The 27,354-nt window shown below is 39.8% G+C and overlaps 1 protein-coding gene across 3 annotated transcripts; it reads right to left on the reverse strand.

Moving 5' to 3' along the window:
• Positions 1–39: 39 nt before the first annotated feature.
• On the reverse strand, positions 40–26,842 carry LOC146491344 (T-cell surface glycoprotein CD4-like). 3 transcript variants are annotated; one of them, XM_085152852.1, is made up of 4 exons: positions 23,756–24,504; positions 2,631–2,945; positions 1,590–1,719; positions 40–710 (listed from the first exon to the last, which is right to left on the reverse strand). In XM_085152852.1, the coding sequence occupies exons 1-4, from the start codon at positions 23,832–23,834 to the stop codon at positions 464–466; spliced, it is 771 nt and encodes a 256-aa protein (XP_085008978.1). In that variant the 5' UTR covers positions 23,835–24,504; the 3' UTR covers positions 40–463. The 3 variants fall into 3 exon arrangements, with proteins under 3 accessions (XP_085008978.1, XP_085008979.1, XP_085008980.1); XM_085152853.1 differs by lacking the exon at positions 40–710 and having other exon boundaries at positions 1,394–1,719; positions 23,756–24,498; XM_085152854.1 differs by lacking the exons at positions 40–710; positions 1,590–1,719; positions 2,631–2,945 and adding exons at positions 16,162–19,706; positions 20,203–20,517 and having other exon boundaries at positions 23,750–26,842.
• Between the last annotated feature and the right edge of the window lie 512 nt (positions 26,843–27,354).

Here is a 27,354-nt window from a genome sequence, read left to right on the forward strand (position 1 = left end):
ATCCTGGTTATTATGCATCATGTGATCATGTGACTGAGAAACAGTTGAGCTTATTTATTCATACACTGTACGTGTGCAGGAGACAGCAGGATCAACTATGATGCTTTTAGTTCATGTCTTCACTAACCCTTAAAAATCCTGACTCGTTTCACCCCAAACACAAAAAAATGCCCCTTGCCCCAAACCTCTCTAAAAATATAAAATTTAAATATAAAAATATTTATTTACTTTTTTTTTTTTTTTTTTTTTTATCAATTTAAATGACTTAATCTTTTAAAACTACCCCAGCCTGAACTATAGTACTGAGCAAAAGTTTTAGGCAGGTGAGGAAGAATTGCTGTAAACAAAGAATGCTTTCAAAAAGTGTTAATCATTTATTTACATCAATCAACAAAATGCAGTAAATGAACAAAAGAGAAATCTAAATCTGATCAGTATTTGATGTGACCGCCCATCAATTCTTCTAGGTACACTTGCACACAGTTGCTGAAGGAACTAGGCTGGTAGGTTGTTCCAAACATCTTGGAAAACTAACCACAGATCTTCTGTGGATGTAGGCTTCCTCACATCCTTCTGTCTCTTCAATCCCAGACACACTCGATGATGTTGAGATCTGGGCTCTGTGGGGGCTATACCAGTACTTCTTGTTTTTCTTCATGCTGAAGATAGTTCTTAATGACTTTGGCTGTATGTTTCGGGCCGTTGTGCTGCTGCAGAATACATTTGGGGGCAATAAACAATCATTTATAGTCAGAAAGCATTCTTTGTTTACAGCATTTTTTCCACACCTGCCTAAAACTTCTGCACAGTACTGTATAAATATCAAATATTAATCCGATTTTCTTTTTTATTTAAACCCTTTAAATACCAGTATGTTTACATAACTTCACTGATTTATATTGAGAAAAAATCCATAAAATCCATTACAAGAAGTCCAAACTGCTTTAAAAATGAGGGAAATTTGGGGTATATAAATACACTAAAGTCATGCTAAAATAGAAAATGACACCTGGACTGTGTTGACTACTGACAGATAAAATCTGAGGTATAAAAGCTGCGAGAACACACAAAGTGAAGTAAATCAGTGACAATGGAAGCAATACAACATTTGGATTAACTGATATGAGCAAAAAATGTCAAAATAGCTTCAAGTGTCTTGTTTTGGTTTAAAGTAGGCAAACCCCCCTTAAAATCAGTCAAGTTTTCCCCTCTTATAAATTGGTTCAGCTCTTTGTGCCACCTTTAAAGTTTCACACACATCTGAGGTTTGCATATTTGAGCTCCCATAAAGACCGCTTAAATGTAAAATATGTAGGTAAGGTATATATAAGGTATATATATATATATATATATATATATATATACCTTTTATATATATATATATATATATATATATATATATATATATATCCTGCCAGCCTTGAGGATATTTTCACATATTTGTTTTAGAAACAGCAGCAGTGGTGGTAAATATAAAAAACGGCATATTTTAGGTGTCAACTGTCATTTTGTTAATAAAAGGTTATTTAAACAAGGCATGAAGACTATCCTTAAACAAAGAAGCACAACAACGAGTCCTCTTTGCCTACTTTAAAGAGCTGAAGAGCACAAACAGAGGGGCAGAGAGGAGAGAAAGATGGTGTTTGGAGGTCGTCACTGCTGCACCACGAGTCGTAGGAGGCTCAGGATGTGGAGTCGTTATTTTAACAGCAGGTTTCACTGCAACACAAAACAACCAATCATCAGTTTAATAAGAACTGAACATGTAAAGAAACACTAAATTATTTGATTTTAAGGAAGGAAGCCTAAATCTGAAAATTATGGGCATTCATGTAGGAATTTCTGAAACATTGCTGCTGCTGATGTAAAAAATAGAAACATTCAGCTACTTTGTTTCTGTACAGCTTGCAGATCACAGCAGATCACCTGCAGTGTGATCTCTGTCTGGTGCTAACACAGCCAAAAAAACCACATCCTTTGACTGTTAGTTCAGACGTTTCCTGTTTTTTCACTCTGCTTTTAACACTACTGCAGCTCTTTAGCTGAACCTCACACTCAAATACTGATTGACTGATGATCGGATTGATCAGAAACAAACAAAAACAAGCAAGAAAACATCTTTAAGCAGACTGAGTTTGATCACAAACTGAACAACAATCATACAAAACACCCACACCTGCTAAAGGATCATTGGGTTCCACTCATGAAAATTTAATCTGTTAACGTTTGTCCGCCTTCCACATTTCCTTGCTGCTATGTCTTCAAATAGGATCTGATGTCTATTTTTTCTACATATGGTTACAAAAGAGCCAGAACAGTTTCTGTGGGATAGTCTTACATATGCTGCTGATTAACCCCTCCACTGTGCATTTAGTGGGAGGGGGAGTTGATTCATAAGGAGGCTTTTTGTGCAGCAGTCAGCTCTTTGTGAGCTTGAGGCTTCATCGACACTTACTGTGAACAGTTTCTGCAGTAAATCAGACTTAAAAAGGAAACCTGTCCTGACTGTCTGACTGTTTGACCTTCATCCATCCATTTCTACTCACTAATCACTGCAGCTTATCCTTTTCTGCTGCTGCTGCACAAACACTGAGGTGTTCCTAATGAAGTGCTTGTGCTGCTGAACTGACCTGTGACATTCAGAGTAATCTTGGTCTGATAGTCCACTTTGGGGATGTTGCAATCGTACGGGCCGCCGTCGTCCGCCCTCAGGCCCTTTATGAGGATGGAAAGGTTTCCAGTCTTGTATTGGTCTGGGAAGCTGAACACTCGACCTGTGAACTTTGCATCTATTTTATCTTCTCTGCTGTTGATGATGTCCAATACAACTTTGTCATCCTTGTCCCTCCAGAAGGTAGTGACTGGCTCGGACAGCTTTTCAGAGTAGATGCAGGGCAGCAGGACCTCACCCCTGATGAAGCCGGTCCTCACAGACTGGCTGCTGGCTGCAGAATGACAGGACAGGTGAGTTACAGGTTACCTGTGCACAGCTTCAACACAGCTCTGTGCTTTAGCTCACTGTGTGCAAAGTGAAGAACTCAGCAAACCCTCTTGAATTTCTCTAAATGTGCAGAGAGGCCAGTTTTACAGGGTTTGTAAACATGAAGACATTCTTGATAAAAAAAATCTGGAAATCTCAATCTCGCACATTCTGTGCATTGAATGCAGACAGGTGAGGTGTTTTGTTAGATTTTGTTCTGGGCACACTCAAATGGACGAGACCCCGGGGTAGACCCAGAACCTGCTGGGGAGATGATCTCATCTGTCCTGTAAACATCTCGAGATCCACCAGGAAGAACTGGATAGTGTGGCTTTGGAGCATTTATATTTATAAAATCTCTCTATCATCATTATCTATGTTACAAAAAAGGACAATAAGGAAAATCCAAAACTTTGGTTAGAGAGATCATAATGAATGATTCTTAAAAATAAAAAAACACTTAAATTCACTCACCAATTCATTTTTAACTGCACAAAATATGTATAAAGCAATAAACAGCCAACTTCCTGATAATATCCTAAAATAGGTTTTTAAAATAGGCGTGGGACACAGTTTGATGGAGGCAGTTATATTTAAACCATCCCTGTGTCCACACTACACTACAAACTGTCTCTTAATGTGGAGTAATGACAGGAAGCAATGTGGAACCAAGAAATATGTTTGTCTGTAGCACCAACCGTCTACACTTCTACTCTATTTCTGATGTAATGTCCTTAACCAGTGTGTCAGACGACCACCCACCAGCATGCACAAGCTCTTTAATCTAATTTACATTTTTAGTGCTAAAATATAATGATTGATGTTAATAATATAGCTTTTAAATGTATTATTTTACAAAAAACTGGGAAAAAATAAGTACAGTAATATTATTTGATACCACTGAGGGTTGAAATGCACACAGGAGGCATCAAGGGAGCCGGTGTTCCCTACAGCTTCACTAACTGACTTGTCTATATGTTTATGGGATTTATGTTCGTGTTGATTGTGTTGATTACAAAGATCTGCAGAAAGGCTCCAGTTATTCTTCACTCTGTACATTGCTGTACATGCTTTGTAAACTTTCTTCAGCTGAACTGTGTACATTCAGGAAATATAACTATAACTACTGAATCATGCAGACCGCTCAAACAGTAACAACATTATCATCACTGAAATGGATACAAACTGAACCAAAGAGAACAAAGCAAATCCAAACCCAGTGACTGTGATTGGAGGTCTGAGCTCCACACTGAGATCCACACCTGGGATCAAGTCTCAGATACAAGTCTCAGTAGTGGGAACTGAAAACAGGCTTGAGTAGGATGAATACAACAAAAGATCCTGCCTTCAAAAGTCCACCATAAAAGTTCACAGACTCACTGAAATCTTTATTCTGTCCTCTAAAAAACTCAGAGAAGGACTAATCCCATCTCACAGCTGCCAGAGATGTGACAGCTGTGAGTCCCTTCTCCAGCTCAGAGTATCTGAGCTGGATGGACTCTGAGGTCCTCGTTTCTCCCCAATGAATCACAGTAAACAAATTTTAAAGCTTAGACTCACCCGAGCTGCACAGAGACGCACATGAAGGTGATTACGTCCTGCTGCTGATGTCAGGTGCAAATTTAACTGCCAATTTGTTTATGTACTCTGAAAACCTTAGAGTCAGAGTGGAACTTTGTGGAACAGTAAAAGCTTCATTACTGATGAGGAAATTTTCCTTTTCATCGTTCTTTCTGTCACAGCCGTCTATGATAGACTGAAGTAACACCCGAGTGCTCCGTGCTGGTGGTTGGAGTGAAAAAACAAGTGGAAAGGAAGCAGAGATGTGATTGACTCAGAGACGGTGGTGTGATTTTTTTTTTCTATCCATGTTTTTTGTCAGGCTTTGTTTGTGTGCAGGAAACCTTTAAATACGTCCGAGGCTTGCTGTGAATTTACGTCACTGTTTATATTGTTTTGTTTACCCGTGCTATTCTTCATAATGACATCATCAGACAGTTTATTATCTTGTAAATTTCCTATGACTTGTACAGTTTAGGCAACATTGTGCTACTGTATAGTTACATTGTATGTGTCATTTAATCCACAGTTTTTGGACTTTTGTTTATTTAAATATTCTGCTTGATTGTTTGTTTGTCTAACATCCACAGTTTTCAAGATATCGTATTGAAATATTGTGTGCTTATCGATACCAACAATAACAGCTTCAGCTGAGCTAATTCTGGTGAAAATCGGGTCAAAGTCACAGCAAATGTGAAAGTCAGTAAAACCCCTTTATCCACATTTTTATAGATTGCCTTAAAACTTAACAACAATACACTAGGCTTGGGGAACATTAATAATCGTTTCACCCTGACCTGTATTGTTAGCGCCTAAGGTCAAAGTTCACCTTGAAAAGAATTTTCAAGAAAACATATTTAGTATAATATTAGCAGGCATAGAAACAGCTGTACAACACACTTTTTATTTTTTCAATTTAACAACATCACAGTGACACCTTAACAGACTGATGTCATCATGTTGCCATAAAAAGATCATCAAAGTTTTATTAAAACCCTTGTCCTTTTACAGGGTTGTGCTCTGTGACTTCTCTTGCTTTGTGTGTTTTCTTTTAGTGAACTAAGTTTTTTTTTCTTGGGTTCTTGCTGGTTTAGTGTTTGAGTCTTCCCTCAGTATTGCATTCATGTCTCCGTGTTTCCTCCTTTATCTCACTTCCTGTCTTATTTTTACAGTTAGTTGCTTTGCTATTAGTTTTGCTTCCCTCGTGTTGTCCTCTTTGATTTAGGTAAGCTGTGTCTTGTTTCCCTGTTTGCCCTTCTATGCGTATAAATTGTGGTTAACTTCCACTAGTCTTTTGTCTGTTCTGCTTGCCCCACTGTGTTTTCAGGCTTTGTTTCAGTACAGATGCAGGGACAGGGTGAGATGCTAGAAGATTAGAAAAAAAAATCTAATTTTTACAGTTCACACAAAAAGTAATCTATAAGTTTTTTACATTGTCATGTGACTCAGCAAACAGCAGAGATCTACAAGGGAAATGCATAGCATGGAAACAGAAGCAAGCCGAAAATACTGTGTAAAGATAAATAAAGACAGAATGAGAGAACATCACACTCCTCAAACGCACTTTAAACACTGACAAACTGTGAGCTGTGCTTGACATTTACAGCAGAAAACAGGAATTTAAAACATATTAAAATCAAACAGACTAAACCATAAATAACAACGGTATTTGGTCATCAACAAAACGGGTTCCTTCAGGCATTAAATAGCATGTTAGATGGTGTAGTACCTTTATATTTTTGTAAAATAAATAATTCCAGAAGTTCAGACAGCAGCAGAGTTATGCAGGACTGGCCTTCATTGTACAAAAAGAATGAACTAAAGCATGTGAAGACATCTTCAATCTGAACAGAGCTGTGAGGACCCGCAAGCATCAACTCTGTGCACACACTTAAATCACAGATCACAGTGACTCCACTGCAACACACACAGTCAGGAGCATATTTTGCTGAGGAGACATTTTTAGGTTTCAACAGGAAAGCAGAATAATAAGAACCACAACCAGAGTCAGAGGAGTCGTTGCATTGACAGCTCCTGCAACATAAACAGGATCCAGATCAGTCGGGTTAATATGAGTGACTCTTAAAGATTCTGCTGTGCATGACATGAGGCACAGCTGTGTGAGGGAGCTACAAACCTGACACGATGAGGTGAACTAAGGCCACCATTGCAATGAAGCAGTCGTAGGAGCCACTGTCTGACAGCTGGATGTTCTTCAGAATTATGGAGAAGCTTCCCTCTTTGTACTGATCAGGAAAACTCAATACTCAACCTGTGAACATCTGGTCCTGATACTTAGCAGATGATATGATGATGTAAAACACAGGTTTGTCCTGTTTGTAGAAGAAGACAGGGGGAAGTTATTGATTTAGACGCATGTCAGCAGGACATTTTCTCCCACCAAACCATGGACCGAACCACTCACTGTGAAATATCAAACACAATAGTTGTGTATACACGGACTTCACAGACAGTCCAGCAGTGATGTAGGTGAGCTGCCTATCAAGAAAGACTAAACTCTGAAGTCAGAACTGAGAGGAGGGTTACAAACCAGGACCTCGCCTAGATCTGATCTTGAGTCTAAGAAGCAGGTGCAGTTCACTAAAACAACACTGTGGAGAAAAACAAATGTACAATATAAATCGTCTGATAGGGAGGTCAAGCAATCATGCTTTCAACTGTAGCAAAAAGAACGTCCACAGAGCTCACAGTTTGAGTATAAGTGTAACAGTGCGACGGTTTGCGGGGCAAGCCATGTGTAAATTAAACATATAAATAGTAGTGAATAAAATATTCTGATTCGCAAATCTCATTAACTCTTATTTTAATCACAATAGAATCCAGAAAATATATCAAAGGTTTAAACTGAGAAAATGAGCTTTAGTGCAGAGAAGCAGCGTTTCTGGATAATGTTCACATACAGCTTCTTCTCTCCACGATGATGAGTTTTAATGCTTTTGTGGAAGACCAGAGTAAGCTGTGTTCACAGACAGTGATTTCTGAAAGCGTTCCAATACTTATTTCCAACCATGTCATTTGGACACAGAGTTTTCTTCAGATTCTCTGAATCTTTTGGTGATATTATGTACTGTGATAATAAATTTATACAAAATCCAATTTTATCTATTAAATTTGATCCATGTAATTTTACATTCAGAAATATTATGAAATTGTTCCACAATTTGTAGACGCAGTTTGTTGCAGATTAGTGAACGTCTGCAGAAGATGCTCGTTTATATACCCAATCACTACCTCCCAGATACTGTCACTTAAGACTAGAAAAAACACAGTAACTAGAGAAATACAGTAAGTAAGATAATCCTTTGACTCCTTGCTGTAATTAATAATTAACACTATAAAAACAGTGACTCTTAGCTGTAATTATGTCTGACAGTGGGTAATAAAGCAAATTCACTCTGGAATGAATTGTTATTGATAGTAATTGGCACATCATTGAATTTAATTTCATGGAAACTGACTTTCACCATAAAAACAGACACAATGCATAGCAGTCCCAAAAGATCCAGGTGCAGAAACTGTGGATGAACCTGCAGATCAACTAGACACAACTGCACCACTGACAGAGGTGCTTAGCTGCCTCCATGTAACTCATAATCACCCACTGCACAGTCTCGTTGTATTTACCACGAAACCATTCCAACAGTCAGAGATAAACCCCAGTTACAGTTAGATGGATATAAGGAACTTTGCTGGGCATTCATTATCTGAGGTTGCAAAGGGAAGTGGTTGTTCCCAGTATGTCTGATCTCTGAGAGGCAGAATCCAAACTGTCAGACTCACACGAAGCAGTTGGGACTGAATTAACCAGAACTGTGAAATACTTAATCTACAAGGAGCTTGTGACAAACCTCTGTCTCTTTTTGGAGGCACTGGGAGGTTTTTCCAGGATCTATATGAATTTTAGCTGATGATGCTGAGATTCATTGACGGAATTCCACCTTCATACCAACTTTATATCATCTAAGAAGAGAATGCGAGGATTGAAATGAGCCAGGGAAGCTTAGCAAACATCTGCTCACGTCTGGTTGAAATCAGTTCATCCACAAAGAGCAGCAGATCAGCTGATCACAGCCTGTACAATAAGAAAATCAGCTAGAGCTTGTTGGAAATCAACCTCATTATTTTTTTTACACATATACCTCATTATTTTATATGGCACAATAACATCATAATCTTTTGTCACATTTATGTTTTCCAGGATAATATACAATAGAGCGTTGCAAGAAAATGCCACACCCATCCAATACCAGCCTAGTGGAAAATTACAGGACTGGAAACCAGACCCAGTCCCAAATAAGGGAAAGACAAGTCTATACCATGGCTCCTCCGCAACCTTTTAACTAATAATATTAATATTCTTGATGTGTTTTTACTGCTTTGGTGTTGTACCCTTTCTCTGTCTGGACCACTGGACAGAGGCAAGTCCATGGTCCCGTGCAAAACTTGAAACTTCAATCTTTTAATAATTTTTGAAAACGTATACTTTGAGTTTGCTCATCTTGTCTGACAAAAGAAAAGCTTTTTGTTACCAAAAGCTCTCAATAGAAATTCTTGTGAGTTATGATTCTTTTCCCCACACTGAGCCATTACAGCCAATTTCAGGGTTCACCCACCTGCTGAATCAACTTTAACCCCTGACTGTACACATTTTCGTGTTTAGAGGTAAAGTCACCCTCTACAATGTAGCAACAGGAAATAGAAATATATTTTTATTTTCCTTCTTTTTCTTTATATTCAAGCTGAATTCAATTAAAATAAACAAATTAGACTTAAGTTTGTATTCCCATCTTCAAATGTTATTTTATTATTATGTTAATACAGCACAAGCTTTGTACAAAATAGAAACGTCCTCCAAAGAGATACTTTTTAACTTTCTTACTTTGAGTACATTTAAGAGCCTGTGATTTCTTTTACTTTTACTTGAGTAAAATCACTCCATCAGCTTTTACTGGAGTATTTTTTAACAGTACTATCTGCACTTCTATAGAATAGCTAAGTATACAATGTCTGTACCTTTGCCAATTTTGCATTTTATTCAAAGCAGCGTTATCTATAAGTTGTTTCAGAAATTTTTAAAATGCTCCTCAAGGGTTCGGGTTAATGGGTTAAAAACTAGGTAAAACTAGGTAATAGGTAAAAACTAAGAAACAGCGAGTAAGTGGTGGTCAATGTTAAGTACAATAGCTAATGCCTCTGTCACACAGAGCTGTGGCTCTCCAAGACTAAAGCTAAGGGCTTTTTTTTTTTTTAGTTTTGATGAATCTTCTCATTGTTTTCTCACCTAACTCTCACAATCATTCTCATTCATCCATTCACAAACTCCAAACTTGTTAGTGCCTGTCATGCTTTTTTCTCTTTTTTTCCTCTACTTTGCTGGTGACTGTGACTATCCAAGTAAAACTTGAATACAGTTAATCTAAAATACACTTAGAAAGCATAGACATCTTACCCAGTTCACTGTCTTCCAGCACTCTCAGTAATGCCTTGCATAAAAAGAAAGATGGAATGGACTCAGTGTTGTTATCTCTAACAAGGAAGAGACCAATAGGATCAAGGGAAAATAAAATGAACCATAAAATGTAAATGAAATGAAGAGGGACAGCCTACTATTCATGCTATAGCCATCACCTGGTGTTACAGCCAAACTGAGTGAACTGGTGAAATGAAATAAAGAACACCATTGTTGTTGTTTTTTGTAATTTTAGTTTTGTACATACTGCAGGTGTCCGGAAGTTTTGGTTGCCCTACCTAAGCATCTACCTAGCTAAAGCGAAGCAAACAAAAGGAAGTAACTTTTTTCAAGTAGCAGGTAATTTGTAAAAGCAACGTTTCTATCAGTTCAAAAAAACAGTGAACACACAAACTGTGTGTGTGCAGTTTGTCATATGTCAGATATTGGGTGTGTGCATGTGACATCATGTTTTTTCATATTGTTACACATGCAGCTAAACAAATTGAGGTGAACTAACTATGTTGTTTAAAGCTTGCATGGAAATCCTCTGCAAGTTAGTGCAGGATAAACAGGTTAGTTTGTTAGTTTGCTGCAAAATCAGCCTCTACAATAAAGACAACAGAAAATAGATATATATTTTTATTTTCCTTCTTCTTCTTCACATTCAAGCTGATTATAATCAGAATTAGAATTATTTAAAAAAAATTATACTAAAGTTTGTATTCCCATCTACTGATATTATTGTATTATTATGTTAACATAGCACAAGGTTCAGTTAGCTTTGCACAAAAATAGAAACATCGACCAAAGACCAGCGTGTGCTCACTCAAAAGCAGAATTTGTCAGTGTGTTGTTCAGAGCCGTCACAATATCAGATTTTCACCATACAGTTGTCACGTGTCTGTAGCGATTGCTGTGCAACAGCAAAAAAAACCCCACCAACACAATAGCCTGTCATTAACATGACATAATTTGTCTGAAATGTGTCAGCCATGATCATATGACATTAAAGTATCCAGATTACAAATGCAATGTCGATGACTTTTGGGGTGACTGTGGGTTTGTGCTCCACCCCACGGCTGTATGTGTCATGGTTGTTAAAGAGTGGACTCAGGCGCGGAGCTCAGAAATAATGACAGTGCATTTATTTACAGTGCAGCAAGGTGACAACAGTTCAAATGTGCAACGATGGTGATAGTGCGTCCCTCCTTCCGTGTAAGCCCGTGCGTGGTAGTGAGTGCCCGTCTCTCCTCCAAGTGCTTCCTTTGTGTCCGTAAATCCTCCGTCAATCCCTGGGTGAACACACACACGACAGCAAAATGAGTACGAAGATCAGACAGTACTTCAATAACGTTAGCGACTCGAAAACACTACCAGGCTTAGTGCAATACTCCACTAAGCCTGGTAGTGGAGTATTGCACTACCAGGCTCAGCCACACCATTAAGTAGCCCTGCTGAAGATGGTAGTTGATGGGCAGCAGCTGGTGGATTGACTGCAGGTGCGGCAGCTCCGGGCGACAGCACTTCCGGGTCGGAGGTAGCCTGTTGCTAGGTTACCTCCTAACACACAGCGGAGCCGGAGGGGAAGACAGGGCGATAGGAGAGGCACACATACACACGCACACAAATATACACACACTGGCAGGTCGACCGGTCAGGGCGCCGTCAGATCCTGACAGTATGTTTCCCGATTTACAAAATCCTGGAAACACCCCTGCTTATACCTTCTTGTTTCTCCCATTTCCCTTTATCTTTTTGTGTTTTAATAATTGAATATGTTCATTTTGTGTGATAAATATTTTGTGTGTGTGCATGCTTTCAAGCATATTGGGTTTCTGTTCACAGTCACTGCACTGATTGTAGGCAGAATAAATAACATGAAAACTTTCATCCTGGCAGCTGTGTAAGGTGAGCGATTCTCTAAAAGATACACGCAGACATCATCAAACTGGGGCTCTTGTAGAGATGTTACCCCAGAATTGATAGTTTCTCTTCATTTCTTCATTTTTTTCTCCATGGATAGATGATCCAATTAGTCTTGGCTTGAGGCAGGTGAACAAAAACAAAACTTTTGTCCAGCAGTACGACTGACTGTCCACTACTGGGAGTCTGATGTTTTGCTCACCAGGGTAGCAAGCCGGTCACGTGACTGTATACTGTATAATGAGATATGTTCATATTGCTTGAATGTGTTGTTACAGTAAACAAGAGCAGAATAAATGAAAACAAACTCAACAAAAATCTCTCAGCTTTGAAATGAAAATACACCAGAATGTATCAAAAATGAATCAGATGTGCAAATATCACATTATTATGAACAAGAGCAGCTTAAAGAACCCCCAGAAAACCCTGAAAGACTTTTCAAAGAAATACATTTAAACTTGTTGAACATCACATTGTAATACCATGGCCCTTGTAACCCACTGTTTATTTTTGGCCACTAGCTCCCGCAAGATTTGGGTTGGGTCCCGTAGGATGCTAGATGCCAATGCTGGGCTCTACCACAGACCTCCAGGTGTGTTTAACTCCTACTTCATATGCAAATTTCAGAGGTGAAATGAAACCCTGCCCTCCTACGTACACACTAGCAGTATTTTCTTTCCATCTTGAAAAAATGATTTTTTTTTGCACTAGCAGCAGTAGTGAATGACAGTACCGATCAGTCTGTTTTGGAAACCATGCTTCATTAAGAGTTAATGAGAAAGATCAGAAATGTGAGGTTTGTAGTGAGATGCAGGTGGCCCGGCATTGACTTGATGTGTCCAGGTGAAGGTCCAGAAAAATTTGTCTCAGGTTTGGAGACACATTTATCTGCAATAAGATAAACCACATGAGGCAGTAGCTCTGATATCACTTTTTTTTCTTGCATCCTACACAGCAAATTCAAAAGTGTTAAATGTTTTGGTGTTAGTAGTCTTAGAGTTAATTTTACTCTAAGTAGAGTCACATTCTTTTAATGTAACTCTGAGGTGTAAAATGATAGTAGTTAAAATCGAGTGTTAAAAATGAGTGTTTCTATTTCAAATCTGGAGGTGTTACAATGGAAACATTAACTCTTGACCTCTTAACTCTGAACTCCTACAGGGGCTATGACACCAATAGAGTAAATTCACAGACTCCGCCCCCAGCACGGCTCCAATCGAAGCTGAAGTGAAGCCGTTTCAGAACATTTTGCTCTACATATTTGAGTTGTTTGCCATGCTTGGTAAGTCATGTTTTCAAAGATTGTTTCAATTATTGTTATTAGCTTTTACTTCTGTGGCTCTTTGGAGTTGAGACAAAGCTGTGTGAAAGGCATTAGCCATGTTGCTCGCTGATAGCATCATATTCTGTTTTAGCTAGCTGAAAGGTATTGTTTGCGGGCAAATACCACAGCCTTGAAAAAAAGCTTGCATGTGAATTTTCAGTCAAATTTCTTGGTCAAATACACTTAAAACAATGTCTAGAATGTGAAATGTTGATATAATGGTGCTACTTGAAGCCTGAAAACGATCTCCCATAAAAAACGAGCAGACAGCAGTAGCAGACGTCCCGAGTCCCGACTGAGTTCTACGTTAGCATTTAGATTCCTCCAGAGTTTTGTGCACACGGTTTAGGTAAAAATGAAAAAGGTTGAGGTTTTACATTTAGTTCAGTATTACCTGTTGTCTGTGTCCTTGTCTTTTGGGAAAATACTTACACAAGTAATGGCTCAAAAAGGATTCTTTTTTTTTTTTTTCTTTTACTGTGCTGCAATTGATTTGTGCCATTAATTAGTGTCAACTAATTTTTATTCAATCTCCACATAGGATATGCTTGTGAAGATGGAATATGGGGGAGAGCAGAAGTGCGTTGAAGTTCCACAAAGTGATGAATGAAGGACATGCGTATTGTATTTTGTATTTATTGAAATAAGTGATGAGAATGCTGTTATTTGCATTTACCAGCTCACCTATGTCAGACCTTTTGATAAACGAAATTCTAATAAAAGTGAGAACATGTACACTGTTACATCTTTCAGAAAATGTTTTGAAATTGTGGTGCACAGTTCAGAATAAATGTTTTTCAAAAACCATTGCGTCTTTTTAGTAAATGTTTATTTCCAAAAGAAATTTCTAGAAGTTCAGAACAGTAAAATTCCCGCTTTTTAGAATTAATTAGAAGATAACTCTTACGTAGTTAAACTAAAATACTCTTTGAGAGTTAATATATAAACTCTTAACACCAAGTGTTAAATTATCAACTCCAGAGAGATTTGGTGTTTAACACTAAATCAGAGTTAACATACCAACTCTCCAAAAAGAGTTAAATTAACACTCTCTGGTGTGGACCCATATAGACACTTTAAAAGTGTTGAAATCAAATCTGACAGTGTTAATTTGGACATGCTGGATTTGCTGTGTATATATCTTCTAATGATATAATGTGGCATAGGATTCAGAATGAAAAGAAACTTCTGAATTATTAATCCAATCCAATGTTTGGGGAGTGTGATTGTGTGTTTATGTCCATTTATGTCAATCCTTACGTTGGGTGAGTGCTGAGAGTTTGTATATGTGTGCATGAGGGTGGGAATGCATGTTTGTGTCTGTGTGTGCCTGTTTGTCTGTGTCTACATGTCAGGTCGGGTCTTAGACTCCACCTCTCTGGGAACTCCCAGGTCCTCCAAAGTGTGGAGGCCTATCTTCCCTCACCACACTCCCTGCCGGTGACTGATGCCCTCAGGGGTCGGTGCATTGGTGGTTCTTGGTGTCCGGGGCTGGGCGCTCAGATATGTACCAGCTCACTCCCGGTGGCTACTTGGCGGAGCCTGGCACCTGTTGCTCAGTCAGGCCTCTTCCGGGGCGCGGGGGGCCCTCGGGCTTCCGGCCTCTGGGCCTGCGGCTCGGTTCACTCTGGCGCAGCTGGCTGCCGGCAGAACTGGCGGGCACGCCGGTGCAGCCCCCTTTAGCTTCTGCTCGGTGGCTACTGGGTGACCCCTCGTCTGGGGATCCTCAGCCCTTACCATGAGGGTGGCACGGATGCCCCTCCGGTGGTCCTCCTTGGGCTCTTGCACTCTGGGGCCTCTGGATGTTTGGGGCCTGGATCTCCTCCATGCCTGCTTCATGCCCTGGGGGACAGGGCTATGGCTCTCTACATCCTCTTGCAGATCGTTACATGGGGACACCATTTGAATACAAGCGCCCTGATCCACACAGGTGTGCACACGGGTGTTCACTGTTCGTGGACTTAAATCACACCTTTCTTGGCTGCTACTTCAAAGCACATTGTGCGCTGTCTGTCCTGCGTGCTGCACAACAACATTCAATATTTAGTATTTACTGCTGTTCACACTTAGCTAGATTAATGCGATGGTGTTGTGTTTAGTATGTTGCTTTGTTTTGGTTTTTTTTGCTTGTTTTCTATTCTTTTTCTCTCAACAGGTGATCCAGGAGATTTTTTTTCCCCTTTCTCACTGTCCCTCTCCCCTTCTGTTTTTCTTTTCCTTCCTCTTTCTTTCTCCCTTTCCTATCCCTCACTCATGTCTGTCCCGTCTGTAACAACTGAAAATAAAATAAAATAAACAATAAAAACAAAGGTCGATCAAATGGACCAATGACTGTAAGAACCAGAAGAGTTTTGAGTGCTATACGATTATGCTGTTTGTGGGGAGTGTGATCGGTAGGAGTTCTAGTTTAACTGTGTTGTTTGAGCACATTAACTAAACCACATACCAATAGATGGGAAAATGTTGCTTACATCGCTTCACTGAAATTAGATATTCTCCAACTATAAGATCTCTGACGGTTGTTTGACATCATTTATTATGCCTGCCTGGATGTTTTGTTTGATCACAGTGATACGAGCACACTGAGCTGTGGGAGGAGTCTGAGTGCGACCAACCTGACTCAGTGACCTCGATGACCTTGAAGTCCATCTGTGGGATGATGCACTTGTACAAATTGCTGTCTGATATCTAGATGCTCTTCAGGAGGACAGAGAAGTTTCCCTCTATGTACAGATGAGGAAAGCTCTGAACCCGCCCTCTGAAAGTCTGATGTTGAAAGCAAACATCTTTGTTGCCATCAGTGATGTCCAACAGGATTCTGCCTTCTCTGTCCTCCCAAAGAACCTCAAACCTCTGAGGTAAACACTGCAGCTCGGAGCAGATGCAAGGCAGCAGGACGTCATGTCCAGCCGGAGCGCAGACATCCAGAATGCTCACTGACAGATACACAATGTGTGTAACAGGAATAGGATGACATATAAAAGCATGGCTCAGTGTGAGCTACACATGAGATAATGTTTAGCAAAGGCCCTCACAGATCCCAGTCTGATCTCTCTGTTCTGAAAACATCAAACACACTGATCACTGCAGACGTCTGCAGGGGATTTAAACCCTTCCAGTGATTGAGAACGAAAAAGAACACAGAGGAAGACTCACCTTTGTTGAAGCTGAAGCTGAAGATGGTGAAGAGGACAGCGGGGCTGTAAAGCAAAGATATAATGTGTCAACACACGACTGCAAATATATCTCAGTGAGAGCAGGTGAACTACAGGCCTCTCCCCAGTCTCTGAATACTGCAGTTTGGGTGAACAGGGCACAGATACAGGCTACTTTAAACTCTCAGCAGACCACAGGTGAAGCAGCGTTTTAGCTGCAGACATTAAACTGGATATGTTTGAAAAGACCCGAGGAACTCACAGACAGCGCATACAAATAGAGAACAGGCTCTCTATTTGTATTTCTGCAACTTTGCAGTCACTGTGTTTTCCATGCTCCCCTCCGACTGCAGCTAGCTACTGAGGAGCGTGTGATCGGACAATCAATCCTAGCTATTCTGCCAGCCTTCCTGGTGCTGCTCACTGAACTCACTGCATTGCCTCTGCAGCAGAGCCGCAGACCACACCCTGCAGCACACCTGAGGATTTGTGTGGCAGTTTCACTTTTTTTTGCCATGAACGAACACAAATTATTATCTGACATCTTGAGATCACAACTAATTCAAAACTCTGCCATTCATTTGTCCCATTGGAGCTTAGTAAGGCATCATATGCCCTGTCGGATACTAATATCACACAAAGTTGCTTGACTGGGCAAAAATGGGCAACTCTTATAACCTGGTAGGAAACACAAAGAATAATAAATTTCAAGTGTTGAGTTTACAACAAAAGCCTTAATTGTGTCATTTATTACAGTAAATCACAACGAAAGAACATTTAAAAAAAGGCATTTTAATGAGTTACAACCAGAAGTGGCTGTGATGGAGCCAAGTGGTACAACTGGATGCATATAATTATTATATTTCTACATATACAATTATAGTATTGATATATTTAAGCAGCTGAAGTTGGAGCAAAAAATTAAAAAAAATAAAAGCATGTGAACTAGACAGAAATGGCCATCATAGAAGGTTAAATCATATTTGATCAGAGACTGAAGCTTTGAGCGACACCTAGTGGCCGTATGACACCGCCGCTCCAATACAAGCTTCGTAATTAAAGGTCCATCGTCCATGAACCACTGCTTTAAATCGTCTTCAGTGCAGAATAATGCATGTGACCAATGGCGTCACATGATTGGATCACACGACTTGTCCAAACCATTTGATAGTGTTACGTAACGTGAGATGCGTGTGAACGTGTGTTTTTGAAAGCAGGAGAAAAGAAACTAAAAACTGTTTCCACAGGCACGCCTTCTTCCAACCACTGCTTTACACAAGTTTATAGATCCATCTTTGCAAAACTGTATTTATATCATTTGCATAAGCCCAAGTTACAGCCAGCACTTTGTTACAGACACATTCTTCTGCTGTCTCCTATTTCACCACTAGATGTCGCTGAAACTGAGCTTTGAATGAATGAAGTGGTTCAATACTGGTGCATTTCTTCATTTGGGCATCACAAGTTACACCCAAAGCCATCAAGCTGCTGTTTAACTCCAAGTTTAAGGAACACGTATCCCCAACAATATGTCACTGCTGCACCACTAACCTTATCCAAAGAGTGTCCATCAGTCTTGAACAAGCTCTGCTTCTAAGCTTGATTGCTCTGAAATCAAGCACCCTGTGCTTTGCTACTTGCACTGCAGTCTCCAGCACATCAGTCCATCCACACAGAGCCACAGCCCTGAGCTTCGACAAGGCGAGGAATCAGAGAAAAACTCTGTTTGTTGCTGGCAGTGAGCAGGTGAGGTTCACAGAGTCTATTGCCATGGTAACTGACTCAGAGTTAAGTAAATTCTCATTCTGGAACAGAAAACCTCAGTGTCTCTCATCTAAGGATTAACAAAGTTGTTAACTACACCTGCTTCCAGCCCAGATTAATAGATTAACTGATTGGTTGACAAGCATCTTTTTTTGTTGTTTTTCAAAGAAAGATAACTCCATCTCCACAATGTAATTTCTAATAGTTAAAATCATCCTGGTCACAAAAGATAAATTCAAACAAAAGAGGATCCAGTTATGTTCTCTGAGGGACACCTTGAGAAAAGTTTCTTACTACATGTTCCACTTTAACAGTACAGAAAAGCCAAATATTATTTGTTCTAACTACCAAACTGCTCCTTAGTGTCTTGATGCATGCTCAGTCGTTTATACTGCACTAAACTGCCCAGTATTTTTGTGCAACATTTGAATAACACAAAGTTAGTCTATTTAGTTTGGTTTTCAGGATGTTTCACAATAAAAAAAATACATAATTTATTAAAACACACCAAATCCAATATGTGATTACAAATTATTACATCAGACATTTAAATGTACAGTCCTTACCTTTAAATCTAACCTCTCTTCTTTCTCTCCTGTCCTCTTTCTTATCTTATCTTATCTTTTTCCATCTCTGAGTGGAGTTAGCGCATTCTTTTTTCGCCCTGTGAAATACAGCAGCTGGACCTTTAGCTAACAACACACTGTGAGACAAATTGAAAACAAACAATTTGTGTGTTTGCTGATGTTTGTTAATCTGATAGAAACACTGTAGAAATGTTAAATCGTGGAGAAACGTTACTCCCTTTATGATTATTCCTATTCTGTAGCATTAGCTAGATGCTGAGTACAACTTGCTGGGACACCTGCACTGTTTCCGGCCCACTTTAACCCCCGAGTATACAGCTATTGATGATACTGTTGAAACAAAAGTAAGGAGTCTATTTTAAAAATGTGAGGAGTAGAAAGTACAAATATTTGTTTAAAAATGTAGGAAGTAAAAGTCAGAAATTAGAAAAATAAATATTCATGTAAAGTACAGATACCTAAAAACTCTACCTAAGTACAGTAACAAAGTAATTACGTCCCACCTCTGATTGCTGGTACTGCTGTTCACGGTGCAGTAGCACCGACAGCTAACGTGTTTGTTACTTTGACACATTTGCGGCATCTATTTTTAGTTTTTCTTTTTTTTTTATTGTTTTCTCTCAGCTTCTCAGCTCCACTTTTAGTCTCTTCTTCCACACTAAATTTTTCTAACTAAGTGAGCGCACAGCGAAGGTAGGGAAGGGACCGGTTACATTAAAAGATGTGACTGAAAATGAACAAATGGGCTGTTGTGCGTCCTTGTACTGTGGGTGCATAGCAGCACTTTAAGCCGGCCCGTTGGCCCACTGGGAAATGCCAGATTACCAGTCCAGCCCTGGCATTTACTTTAAAGAGCAGAAAAGCACAAACAGAGGAGCAGAGAGGAGAACCAGGTGGTGGCTGGAGGAGGTTACAGTTGCACCATGTGATGTGGGCTTCCCTGCAATACAAAATACAAAACATAATTTTAATAAGAGCTAACAGTATGAAAAAAACAAACCAAAAAAACATAAATTATTATTTTTTCTTTCAAGGAAGAAAGCCTGAACTAGTGATCCTCATTTAGACTGAAACCAGCTACAAGAAGCACATCCTCTTAGTGGTACAGTAAATTAACCATGCATTCTAGTGAGTCAGTAAGCTCTCGATGATCTGTTTCCTGTTTGATCCAATTGGTTTTTAACATTACTGCTGCTTCTAGAAATAAACCTGACACTGAAATACAGGAATATAATTTGTGAGTTGATCAGAAACAAGCAATAGATCATCTTTAAACACAAGGACCAATTATACAAAACACCCACAAGAAGTTCTGTCTGCTAAAGGATCATCTGATGCCACAGGTGTAAGCAGTCGTTCCGGTGTAGCACATTTAATCTATTGATGTTTGTCTGTATTCCACCTTCCTAATAAGGTGCTCATGCTGCTGAACTGACCTGTGACATTCAGAGTCATCTTGGCCTGATAGTCCATTTTGGGGATGTCGCACTCGTATGGGCCGGCATCGTCCGCCCTCAGATCCTTTATGAGGATGGAAAGGTTTCCGTTCTTGTAATAGTCTGGGAAGCTGAACACTCGACCTGTGAACTTTGCATCTACTTTATCCTCTCTGCTGTTGATGATGTCCAATACAACTTTGTCATCCTTGTCCCTCCAGAAGGCAGTGACCGGCTCGGACAGCTGGTTAGAGCAGATGCAGGGCAGGAGGACCTCATCCCCGATGAAGCCAGTCCTCACAGACTGGCTGCTGCCTGCAGGACAACAGGACAGGTGAGTAACAGGTTACCTGTGCACAGCTCCACCACAGCTCTTTGGTTTAGCACATTTGGTGACCTCAGTAACACAGCAGAATCAACACTTACTGGATGCTCTTCTGCTGGTGGACAAAGTAAAAAACTCAGCAAAAACTTATGAATTTCTCCAAACATAGAGAGGCCTGTCACTTTTTACTATCATTAAAATCCTCCACATCATGATGAAAAGACTTGAGCTCCAATCCTGGATGCTGGCTTTTCCATTGCTGCTGCACTGCCTAATGAATACTCAGTGCTGTGATGAATCTGAATGGCTCACACCTCATAGCAAAGGTCATTCACTCAAACAGAAGCAGTTCTTTACTGCTATCCCTTAGAAGCTGCTCAACTCTAAATCTTTGTTGTTGGACTTTAAACGGCCTCAAAGACTGCAGACTACGAACACATTTTTCAAACTTGAATCCAAGTCCTTCAAAGTTCCTCCTACACTTTGATTTTCAGACTTGACTTCATTGTAACTGAAATCCACACAGATTCTTTCATTGTATTCTTATTATACACTGAATTATTTGTAAACTGAGTATAGATGAGGTACACTACATTCCCCAAAGTATTCAATTGTCTGCCTTGACATATATGAAGTTGAGTGACAGCCCATTCCTAATCCATTTAACATTCTGTCAGGGTCCTGGATCTGAGCGACCCAGGGTCCCTGAGCAGTTATGGACATGTGTATTTTTGGTGCTGCTGTCCCTCGTCTTCCTGGTTTGTGTCTGTGTGTGTGTCTGTGTGTACTGAGCACTGGTCTACAGGAGTCTTCAGGCCTGGTGGGTGTGCCCTACCAGGTGGCTGGCCACACCTGAGGAAATGATCACACACACCTGCAGCTGATCAACCATCATCGAGGGAGCTACAAGGCAGTGTGGCTGAGAGCTCCTCGACGCTGGATTGTTGAGTGACTTCCCGTCAGTTTCTCAGCAAATGTGCGAAGTAAGTGCCAGTCTGCTGTTGTGTGAAGGTACTCACAGCCGCCTTTGTGTGTGTGTTTCCCAGGATGATTTGTGGAAATGAGGAAGCAGCTGACGCAGTGTACATAGGGAATGGGGACACGGAGCATGGGTGTAGGGAGAAGACATGGAACGGGAGTCGGGAACACACTGGGGATTTATTGTTGTGTATTAGTTATGTCACTGTAAATAAACGCACTGCTTGCATTGAAGAGTTCTGCATTTTGGGTCCTACTTCCCCACACATCCACAGTTGGCCAGCGCTAACTGTGACACATTCAATTCAATGTTTTTTTTATATTGCACTAAATCAATACAACAGTTACCTTAAGGTGCTTAATACTGTAAAGCAAAGACACTAGAATGATACAGAGAAAAGCCCAACAATCAGACAACCCCCTATGAGCAACTACTTTGGCAACAGTGGGAAGGAAAAACTCCCTTTTAACAGGAAGAAACTTTCAACAGAACCAGGCACAGCGAGAGACAGCCGTCAGCTGTGACTGGTTGGGGATGAGAGGAAGGAGACAGGACAAAAAGACCTGCTGTGGAAGAAAGACAAAGATGAACATTTCATAGAGCTGTAAGGACCCCACAGACCAATGGATGAAATCAAATGTAATGTCCTTTTCTGCTGGACAAAACAGATATAATGCACTCAGGCACACAAACATATACATCAGCGATTCTTGGCCACCTTGCAGCCTCTTTATTCTGTGCATCACAGTATCAACAGATGCCTTGATCAGCTCTGCTTTTCACTTACATGCAAGTACATACTCACAAAACTGGATCTTAACCCTCTGCTGCTCACAAAGGAAACAAAAACTAGTTCCTGTTTCTGAATTTAGAGAAATAAAATTTTTCTCTCTCCGATCTCTGTTTCATACTGCTGTAGATGTGCGTTCATCCATATATCTTTTTCTGCTTATCCTGGGCTGGACCGTGGGGGCAAAACCCCAAGCAGAGAACCCCAGACCTCCCTCTCCCCGGCCACCTCTTGCAGCTTGTCAGGGGGAACACCAAGGTGTTCCCAGGACATGCTGGAGAGATAATTTCTCCAGTGTGTCTTGGGTCTGCCCCGGGGCCTCCTATCAGATGCCCAAACCACCTCAACTTACTCCATTCAGTGTGGAGCCAGTTCATCCACTCCATGTTTAAAAGAGAGGCCAGCTACCCTTCAGAGAGTAAGCGCATTTTTGCCACTTGTGTCCAGGATTTCGTTCTTTCAGCCAATATCCAAAGCTCATTAACATAGTTCAGGGTAGGGACGTAGGTTGAATTGAGTAAATTGAGTGCTTCGCTTTTATGCTAAGCTCTTCACCACGATGGACCGATACAGTGTCCGCATCACTGCACCTGCGCCAATCCGTCTGTTGATCTCCAGCTCCCCCTCACTCATTTACAAAACCCAGAAATACTTAAACTCCTCCAGGTGGAGGTTCTGATTCTAATTCCTGCTGTGTCACACTGCAAACTGCTCCCGACAATACCCTGAGTTGAAGTCGTGTTGCTGTACATGTTTTTGTTTTTTATGTATATATTAAATAGAAATCACAATCAGACGAGGTGTTTACATTCAGAAAATAACTATAATGTGATCAGTGGGAACTACTGAATCATTAAGGCTGCTTTCTAATGCACAGTAATAGACCTATAGTTCCACACAGATGTTGTTTGAGCATGTTTCCCCTGTTTGCTCGGAAGAACCTGGCCTGATGCAATGACATGAGTCAAAGCATCAACGACATTATCATCACTGAAGTAAAGAAAACAGTAAACTAAAGTTAGCAAACTCTGTCTGGCAACTGAAGAGAAAAAACCCATCTAAACATAAAGAAAAACAAGTTGAAACCCATAATTACAGCAGAGATTACAGGGCTGATCTTCACCCACAGATCCAGACCTCTAATTACATCTGAGAGCGCTACAGTTTCAACAGGCATGCCTCAGATGCCAGTGGTAGGAGCTAAAACTGAGATAAAAAAAAAACAACAAAAACCTGCAGACAAATTGAAGTATTCTACCTAAATTAGGTACAACAAATAGAATAGAATAAAGCCCACCAGCCTCACACCTGGTGATCTCTCTGCTCAACATTCTCCCCCCATGAATCACAGCACTTATGTCAAAGAGTGTGTACTAATCTCACCTCACAGCTGTCAGAGTCTGTGAGCTGGAAGGATGAATCACAGTAAACAGGTTTTAAAATATAGTCTCACCTGAACTCAGACTGCACAGCAGACACAGCAGCATCACCGAGCTGCAGAGAGGCGAGCACTGACAGACACTTCTGAGGATGACCATACTACTTGCTGCTGGTGTCACAGCTGAGAGAAAAATGGATCCTCCCAGAGCTGAGCTGTGATACCCAGCAGGGCTGTCCTGCCTTACTTTACTTATTTATTTTGTTTATCCATCTGGTCTCCGCCCATAACCACGGCTGTGTCTTAAAACCAATGCTTGGAGATGACAGAACTTCAGTTGTAAAAAATGCTAGCCAAGTGCCCATTGCTATTTAAAAAATGCAATCTTTCTCAGCAGCTTCTGGATTCTGATTCAATCTGAAGAAGTGCTAACTTTTTCATCCCGTAACCCGTTAACACTCAGGGCTGGATCTACATGGGTGGCTTGGGGTGGCATGTGCCACCCTAAAATAATCTCTTGCCACCCTGGTTTTGTATATGACAATTTATTTATTAAAATTAGCCAGCATTAACAATGTCACCCTAGCTACAATTTATATTGAATATAAACTCTAAAACTGAATATATTGCATTGTGTTAAAATCCACAGTTAAAAATGATTCAGCCCATAGCGCAGACCGGCTTTATTTCCTGTTGTCAGCAGCAACCAATGCCTATGAGTGCCTGTGGTCAACAGCAATCTCCTGTGGACATTTTGAAAGTTACTCCACGCTGGCCACCTGTCCTGATTTACTGGGACCAGAACTAAGGGTACAATGATCAGGTGATCTTTTTTATTGAATAAAAAAGATGTATAAATACATAAAATTACCGCTATACTACATTTTTATGTGATAATTAAACATCTCCATCATTAGCATGTATGCAGTGGCTCCTCCTTGTGGCAGAACAAAAGAAAACTGCACAGAAATGTTTAGTCTTATTTAGTTTTAGTCGGGTTTTTATTACGAATGAGAGATGAACCTGCAATATCACACTTAGCGACACAACAAAGGTAAATTCTAAAAAACAACCACAGACGGAGGAAAAGAAAAGAAAACCTACACAGGCTACTTTTTTCCTACATTTCCCACAATGCCACCCACATCCAGATGTATGTATCAGGTATCAGTTCCATTCCTTGGATTTGTTAGTCTGCCTGTTTCTTGGTTTCTCTTTTACTTTTACTGATTTCAGTTTGTGTGCTGGAGGAGGAAAATAGTGTAACAGTCTGCAACGTAGAGATGGACATAAATTTTATTTTTATAAAAGGACGAGAGCACAATGGTAAAGTGCAAACTCTGTTCAGAACAGAAACTACTGCTTTCTGATGCTAACACAGCTTTGGAGCTTTGCAGCCATGCTAACGCTAAGCTAGCTAAGAACCCAGAGTGTTGATAAAGCTTAATGAATGCTGACCCCAGTCCAGCAGCCAGACAACTTCAACAGGTAACAAACCTATAAGCGGTCTGGCTGCAACGTCCATTTCAACCCGTTTGAGTTTCTACAGTAAAATCATCGTGGCAATTGCATTAAAGTCTCTTTGTGTTGTTTTTCATCTTTGCTTTGTGCTGTTGGTTTTGTGTTTACCTCCATCATATATCAACTAAACAAAGTAACAAAGAAAACTTACAGAAGTGAAACATTTTGCGAACAATCCGTTGCTCAGCATCAGATGAATGACGAGCAGAATTATTCTAGTGAACTAAAACTAAAAACAGGAGGTGGCAAAAGTACTTAAGTAGAAGTGCAAATGCCTGTGATAAAAAATACTCCAGTAAAAGTTAAAATACTGAAGAAACTTTTTTTTACACAAGTAGACAAGTAACTCTGAAATGTACTCAAAGTAAGAAAGTAAAAAGAATTGAATTGAAGAACAATTCTATGAAATTCTACTTCACTGTTGTACAAAGGTCGCTCTATTAATATATGAACATAGCTACTAAAGTGCCGCTTAATGGTTGTTTATAAAGTGCTCAAACTGTGAGTGTTCAGGATATTTTGTACTTATTTGAATCAGAAACAACATTAGCAGGAAATATAAAACAGCAGATCAGAGATATCAATTATTTATTAATAAAGGCAATTTAAACAAGACAATACTTGTGTAATTTAAGGTGTAATTGAGCTAAACCCGACTTAAGTTTGAACCTGTGTTTACTGTAAAGAACAGAAGAGCACAAACAGAGCAGAGAGGAGGAACCAGGAGGTGGTGGTTGGAGCATGTTACAGCTGCACCACTAATTGTAGCAAGGTCAGGATGTGGAGTTGTTATTTTAATAACACCAGGTTCTTCTGCAACACAAAAAAATTCCAGTTTAATCAGAGCTGAACATGTAAAGAAACACTGAAACACCGAACTGGTGAAGATCATTTAAACTGAAACCTGCCAGAAGGAGCGTATTCTCTTATCTCCACAGTAAAATAACTGTTCATCATAGTCAGTGTTTGAGCTGTAGATGGGCTGTTTCCTGTTTGATCCACTCTGTTTTTAACACTACTGCTGCTTCTTGAAATATACCACTGAGACACTGAAATACTGAAATAAAAATGTGGGCAGACGGGAAACAGGAAAAAACAAGGAAGAAAACATCTTTAAACTGAAGGAATTGAATCAAACTGGAGAAAAATCATACAAAACACCCACACAAAGTTCTGTCTGCTTCTAATGCCACGAGTGTAGCTAATTATTCCACTAAGGAATATTCAAGCCACTGATTTTGTCAGTATTCCATCTTTACATCAAGACACCTATCAAAAAGGACCCAGTGTTTGCTTGTCCACATATGGCTAAAAAGAAGAGCTAGAATAATTTTATGAGACAGTTTGGTACAATCTTATGAATCCAAATAAAGATATGAGCTGGATTAAGGCTTAAAATTAATTTAAGGAAAAAAGCACAGCTCACAGAATATTGTTCTTTTTCTTGTGGTGCTGCTCTTGCTTCCAGATGCAAATTTCTACTGAATTAAAAAGTCATGTTAAATAAAAGGAGTTAAAATGGTAAGAAAGATTGTCGAAGTTCACAGGTTTCAGTGCAGTTTTCATCTTAGTCAGTGTGATCAACCCAGCTAGCTTCAGTAGGATTTGGTGTTTACTGATCCTGCATGACTTGAAGGGCTGAGTGTGGACTGAGTTATATATATATATATATATATATATATATATATATATATATATATATATATATATATATATATATGCACACACACACACACACAGAATCGGTAGACACAGTTTAAACAAAAAAAGGAAAGAAAATTTATCTCCAGGGTAATGCAGAAGCTGGATGTGTCACCAGGTACACACCTTCACTTCTCCAAACACATTTTTATCAAAGATTTCAGTGTTTTTACAGCTCAGTCGAACTTTAAACACTAACAAACTGCAGTCTGTTCGAAGCAGAAAACAAGAATTTTCAACATACTGAAACTCAAACCAACTGAAGAATCAATAATGTATTTTTTAATGCGAGCAAACTGACTTCCTTCACACCTTAAATAGCACGATACAAACATTTCACAGTCAATATAATGTATTTAAAACAAGTATTTAAAACAAAACAATACGTGCAGTGAGACATTTCTGTAAAGTGCAATATCTTTTTCACCGCTTTTCCTGCAATGATTGCAATAATCAGT

The sequence above is a fragment of the Neolamprologus multifasciatus genome, chromosome 23, assembly GCF_963576455.1.
Source record: "Neolamprologus multifasciatus chromosome 23, fNeoMul1.2, whole genome shotgun sequence".
Lineage (NCBI taxonomy): Eukaryota > Metazoa > Chordata > Actinopteri > Cichliformes > Cichlidae > Neolamprologus > Neolamprologus multifasciatus.

Bases quoted from the DNA above. Each gene is read 5' to 3' on its own strand.
- LOC146491344 (XM_085152852.1), bottom strand. From the start codon at position 23,834: ATGGTCATCCTCAGAAGTGTCTGTCAGTGCTCGCCTCTCTGCAGCTCG. The intron at 2,946-23,755 runs GTTCAGGTGAGA...GTCATTCTGCAG, and splicing joins GTGTCTGCTGTGCAGTCTGA to CCAGCAGCCAGTCTGTGAGG. The intron at 711-1,589 runs GTAGGCAAAGAG...TGTATTCTGCAG, and splicing joins GTGCTCTTCAGCTCTTTAAA to CAGCACAACGGCCCGAAACA.